This window comes from Cajanus cajan, chromosome 7 (assembly GCF_000230855.2).
Source record: "Cajanus cajan strain Asha chromosome 7, NIPB_CcT2T_4, whole genome shotgun sequence".
Lineage (NCBI taxonomy): Eukaryota > Viridiplantae > Streptophyta > Magnoliopsida > Fabales > Fabaceae > Cajanus > Cajanus cajan.
Window position 1 is genome coordinate 50,615,142 of NC_138523.1, and position 6,319 is coordinate 50,621,460.

The window sequence follows — 6,319 nt, forward strand, 5'->3', positions numbered from 1 at the left end:
TTTAAGATTTTTATATACAAATTATAAATGATACTGTTTCATACAATATTACAAAAGTAATATCTTTTTAAATAAATACATTTCTTTTAATTATAATAATTACTATAAAATAAAAATAAAAAATATGAATCAGAGACTTTTGTCATGCACTTATCAACAAATTTGGTAACGATTTGATAAGTAAAAGCCATAATAATCTCCAATTAGAAAGAAGATTGGAATAAATGGTTGATCCCAGTGGTTCTTGAATTAGTCTAAGATAACACTAAACATAATTTTGAAACATTGATTAGATATAATAGTAGTAAAAGAATAGTAAAGAAATGAAAGTTAATTAAAAAATGAAGAGAAAAAGAAATAATTGAAGTAGTTTTTGGTAGTGCAAAGTTTGCACCTGATGACCAGAAATTGTCCCCCTGTCCGGCTGTCTTTTGTGTATCGTCCTTCCTCTCTGCCTCCGAACTCCGAATGCACCAAACAAAATACAGCGGTCCCCACTGCCCTTCCCTTCTTATCCCAATTTACTCATTGATTTCTCCCAAACACCACAATTCTTCCCTTAATTAATTAATATTATTTTTTATATAAAAAATAGTAGAGTAAAAAAACAATGTAAAAGTAAGTTGTGAAAAAACAAGATAGACGTTGATGAGGGAGGAATAGTGTTGGTGCAATCCGAGGCATGGATGGTGAGAAGCAAGATTGACGGTGTACAAGTGTCGGTGAGTGATTGGCGGTGAGGCTGTGAGAGTGGGACCCAACGCAACACTTGCCCCACTTTCTCTCCAGCTGAGTCGAGCAAGCCACAAACACCAAACACCTATATTTTGTTGCCAAACAGTGAAATGTAAAAATAAAAGAATGAATGGGTATATATATATATATGGTGATTTGGCATTTAGTTGGCTGCGTTTCATTTGGGTAGTGCTGGTGCTGGGCATTTACAAGTTACAAGTTACAACAGACAACGGAATGATTAGTCTCACAGTCACAGATGGTAAATGAAATGAGGTATCTACGTGTTTCCCATTGAAAGAGAAGAGACTTGTTTGCAAACAAATGGATTCTACTAATGAGTTGGAAATGCAAGAGCCCAGCATAGAGACCGATAAGCTTAGCTACGAGATATTCTCCATTCTCGAAAGCAACTTCCTCTTCGGCTACGACGATCCCAAACTCTGGTTCCCCAACCCCCAATCTCAACAACCGCCACCCGTCAAGAACCAGCGCGGCAAGATATGCATTCTCGCCATCGACGGCGCCGGCATGCGCGGGATTCTCGCCGGAAAAGCCCTCGCCTACTTGGAAGCCGCGCTCAAGAAGAAATCCGGCGACCACAACGCCACCATCGCCGACTACTTCGACGTCGCCGCCGGCGCCGGCGTCGGAGGCATCTTCACCGCGATGCTCTTCGCCACCAAGGACCGCCGCCGCCCCATTTTCTCCGCCGAGGACACGTGGCGCTTTCTGGCGGAGAAAGGGAACAGATTCTACCGCGGAGCCGGCGGTCGCGGGCTTTGGAAGAGGCTGCTGACCGCCGGCGGGTCCGGTTCGGTGGCGGCGGCGACGGGAGGGTTGGAGAAGGCGGTGAAGGAAGCGTTCACGGCGGAGAATCGGAGTTTGACGCTGAAGGACACGCTGAAACCGGTGTTGATTCCGTGCTACGACTTATCGAGTACGGCGCCGTTTTTGTTCTCACGTGCGGACGCGTTGGAAACGGATAGCTTCGATTTCCGGTTGTGGGAGGTGTGTCGCGCCACCTCGGCCGAACCGGGTTTGTTCGAACCGGTTCAGATGCGGTCCGTGGACGGTCAAACGAAGTGCGTGGCCGTGGACGGTGGGTTGGCGATGAGTAACCCAACCGGTGCGGCAATCACGCACGTGCTGCACAACAAGCAAGAGTTTCCGTTCGTGCGAGGCGTGGAGGACCTTCTGGTTCTTTCTCTTGGAACGGGTCAACTGTTGGAGGTGAGTTACGACTTTGACCGCGTCAAACGCTGGAAGGCCAAGGACTGGGCCCGGCCCATGGCCCGCATTTCTGGCGACGGCTCCTCTGACCTCGTCGACCAGGCCGTCGCCATGGCCTTTGGTCATAGCCGCAGCACCAATTATGTCCGCATTCAGGTATTCTTTTATTTTATTTTTTATTTTTTTTATTTTTGTGGTTTGTCAAATTGCCAATTAATTATGGTTTGTGTAAATGCAATAGGGAAACTGTGAATGGGTCTCAATTCCTGGTCGAGTTTGTGAATTTCATAAACGTTAAGGAGTATTTAATGGAGTCAATTTCACACCAGCCGGAGGGTAGGGGGTGTGGGGTTTCCGTAGGGGATCTGTTGTGTGTTGTCTGCGTGTAGCAAGTTGATGAGTATGCTATGGTATGGGGTAGGATAGCTGGATTTGGACTTGTTAGGGGATATCTGTTAATTAATGTTGTGCTTTTTGTCCATTTTGTGTTAAGGAAACCTTGCCTTCCTTGAGAATGGAGTGAATAATAAATAATACACTTGTTGTTATCCCAGTGGAGGACCAAAGGGTGGTATTGGGTATTGTGGAACTTTGAATTCAATTTCATTTTGTCAGATGTATTAAAGGAATGACCAATTCAGACTCACTCTTAACTAGAGCCGTGTGTAGGAGTACACCTTTTTAGGTATAACTTTTAATAAAGCCCATTTCATATTGGTTGAGATTGTGATCACCCAAAGTGTTGCTTTTGATGTGTATATCTCGTCATTTAATTTCTTTTATGCTAAATTGCTCATTCATTTGAGTTTATGATGCTAGCCTGGCATTGGACTTTTAAGTTTTAACCCTCCCTCTAGTTAACAAATTCTTACTGAGATTACACCATTCTTGGGTATTTCAGTTTTACATTATGGATCTTCTGAGGCTTCTCGTATTTGTATGACAGGCAAATGGGTCAAGCATGGGGCGATGTGGACCCAATGTGGATACAGATGCAAGTCCCGGGAATGTAAAGATGCTGATTGGAATAGCAGAGGAGATGTTGAAGCAGGAGAATGTAGAGTCAGTACTGTTTGGAGGAAAGAGGATTGGGGAGCAGAGTAACTTTGAGAAACTTGACTGGTTTGCTGGAGAACTTGTTCAGGAGCATCAGAGGAGGAGCTGCAGAATAGCACCCACTGTTGCTTTCAAGCAAGCTACCCCAAAAGCGACCTAGGTCATGCCCAACAGTTCAAAGAATCAACCTAAAGAAAAAGGTAATCACTCTTTGTTGTTTTGTATTGTGTTTTACCTAAATAATTTATAGACATCCTTTCAAAGAAAGCGTTTTAGGGGACCCGCTAAATAAATTACCAAAGGGAAGGCATCTTAATTAAAATAGTAATGGATAAAATGATGGCAATAAAATACTCTGTTCAGGTGTTATTGTTATTACTTTTTAAGAAACCAAACATGCCCGACATTGCTCAACTAATCCCATTTTCTAATAGCTCCATTTTATCAAAAACACAAGCTTTTATGCTGATATGTTAAATTCCTTTTTCTGTTTAGTCATTTCGTCTGTTACTTGAAGTTGAAAGTGTTTTTACCGAATGAACCCCTTCCTAAGTTTTATTTTTTGGTTTATAATTATTTTTCCGTTCTCTTGTGAAACATTGGTGAAATGGTGAAAATAGTGATTGGTAAATTTAATTGGTGGGGGATGAACACCCCACTTGTGGATGTCTTGTACTGAAATATCATACTGGTTCATCCGAACTACCCCAATTGAATTATATTGACTAGCAAAGAATTGTTATCAAGAACAGGTGCTGAATTTGTCAGCTTCTGTGTATGCGTGGACGTGAACTTGTCTAAGTTGTCTTCTTATTAGTTCAGTATAGATTATCAAATCTTTTAACAAGCGATTGTTGTTATATGTCGTATTGAGAGGAAGATGAAAGAACATAGGGGATGTCGGGCCACCGACACTTACTGTTAGTATTGGGAAAGGGCATTGTGGTCAATTTATTTCAAAAGGGAGAAAAGCAGGGTGGGAACTTGGAAGATGTTTAAGAGGGTATTTTGATCATAAAGAATGAGATCATAGCGGGGCACCCTTAAAAGTATTTCCGTAGACCTGAAAAGGTGCTTCTTATGTCATGATGCTAAGGGTGGTTGGTTTCATTTAAACAGGTGGTTGACTATTAACTTTGCTCTTCAGGGTAAAACAAATTAAGTCGAGAATTGAGATTCTTAATTTCATATGCAGAGGGCATTTAGGTAATTTGACTGAAATTTCACTACTTGTAGGTCATACCACTAATTAAGTAGGTTCCTTTTTCTGAGGTTTGTCGTATCCTGGCTCCTCCTTTGATCCGTATATTTGGTAGCATATCTCCGATGGTAGTTTTCTAGACCCCTGAATAAATGACTAGGTCTAATCCTATTCCATTTCTGTAAACTTGCAGATTATTATTCAAACCACTTAACATTTCCTGCTAGATTTCACTGATATCAATTTTCACACTTTAATTGAGTAGGGGCTCTTTTTATAAGTATGTTTCTATGGGGAATTAACTTTATTACATAATTTTGACTAAATAAAGAACATTTGGGGGCAGTCACAGAGAAATTGGTTTGCTAGATTCGAGGAAGTCTGACTATTAAGGGAACAATGAAATGGAGACAACATTACAGGCATGAGCACTTGAGCAGATATTTTTTTAAAAGAAAATAACTGAACAAAAGGTATTCACTATTAAGTCACTGCTCACATGTCCCCTGGAAAGAGAGAATGTTCATCACAGGCTCAAAATCCAAACATTTCCCCTTTTATTCTTTCAAACTATCGAATGATTATGTTGTCCAATTGTTGAAGTTTAAAGAATTTGATCTCATCAATGGGGAAATCCTTGTGGTCAATTGTGTGTAAAAGATTTTGACGTAGAAATTTTATTTCTTGCAGGGAAAAACCAATATAGGAGGAAGCAGGAGTAAGGGAAAAAAAGAGAAAAGAAAAGAAAAAGGCAGATAGTAGTAGTATAGCAGCTTTACTTTTCAAGATAGACAAAGAAGGTTAGGGAGTCGAGTGAAAAGGACAAGTGGTGTAAAAAAGGTGGAAAATCTTTGTGGGATACTTTGCTCTCTAGAGGACAGACATTGTGGTGTCCACTCTACCTTTCTATTAGGGTAAGAAACCCAAAAATGAAAAAGCCAAGTGTCTGAGTTGAAGCTTTTTAGGGTCAAACATGAATCAAGTGTGAATTTTTTATTTTAAAAATGAGAATTCAGGGTCGTAAATTGAATCACATTCTTCCATTTTAGTTTCTTTCTTTCTTTTATTTTTTTTAAGGATATTCTGTAAATCTCTTTCTTTATATTAAAACAGTTTCATCCCTGCTTGAAAGAAACTGAGATGGTGGTGGGCTACATTGTTATTATAAATTTTAAATATGTGGTTATACTTGTCTCCGACACGGATTGATTTTTACTGTTCTTTAATTTCTTAACACGGGTTATGTAACCAATGTTGAGTGTTACTTTTTTTTTTTATTTTTTTTTTTAATGATCACCAGTGTCGCCTGTGACAATGGATGAGCAGTCATGTTCATGGCTTGGTTCTATCGGATTCTTTATTTATTTTTCTTCATAAGTGTAGATTAAAACAAGACATGATTTTTTTAAGGTGATTTTTTAATAGAATTATGAATTATTTACTCTATCCTACACTAATAGATTTAGTGTTGATCAAGAAATTAAAAGTAATCAAATTTTATTAGTATTACCAACATATTAAATAAAAAAAATTAAAAGGATATTGATTAAAAAATTATGGCATATATGTAGTGTTTCAAAAATCGGATCGGACCAGCCGGCCGCGTACTGGTTGAATCGGGAACTGGTGGTCCAGTCGATCTGAATCTTAAGTTGGATCGGTTATGTATTTGACCTGTTTCAAACCGGATTGAACCGGTCAATTTTTTGGTTCGACTAGTGAACTGGTGGATCAAACCGGTTCAATCACAAATGTTTTTTTTAATATTTTTTTTAAGAGATTACAAATCACAAAAATAACAATGAGAATTGAATCTTTTAATGGAATAACAAAGAGTCTTATTAAACATATCGATGACTACTTGTTCTAATGTATTTATTTGTAATATATGCAACTTAAGTAACTTTTATAACATATTATTAATTTTAAATTATATATTTAATACTATGTAGATATTACATATTTTATTTTGTGATATTAATTGCAAACATATTATATATATATATATTATTTATATTTTTAATTTGTATTAATATATAGTTTAACATATAATTTTTTTTTATGTATTTCTTTATACAAAATAAAAATAAAGAT

General features: G+C 38.3%; 1 protein-coding gene across 2 annotated transcripts; it reads left to right on the forward strand.

The window, feature by feature from the left end:
* The first annotated feature begins 687 nt into the window (after positions 1 to 687).
* Positions 688 to 5,424, forward strand: PLP6 (PATATIN-like protein 6). Of its 2 annotated transcripts, none has more exons than XR_014427955.1 (3): positions 688 to 2,124; positions 2,210 to 2,653; positions 2,915 to 2,996. XR_014427955.1 is itself a non-coding variant. In XM_020347642.3 (3 exons), the coding sequence occupies exons 1-2, from the start codon at positions 1,060 to 1,062 to the stop codon at positions 3,182 to 3,184; spliced, it is 1,335 nt and encodes a 444-aa protein (XP_020203231.1). In that variant the 5' UTR covers positions 860 to 1,059; the 3' UTR covers positions 3,185 to 3,224; positions 4,916 to 5,424. The 2 variants fall into 2 exon arrangements, 1 of the variants encoding a protein (XP_020203231.1); XM_020347642.3 differs by lacking the exon at positions 2,210 to 2,653 and adding an exon at positions 4,916 to 5,424 and having other exon boundaries at positions 860 to 2,124; positions 2,915 to 3,224.
* Positions 5,425 to 6,319: the final 895 nt, after the last annotated feature.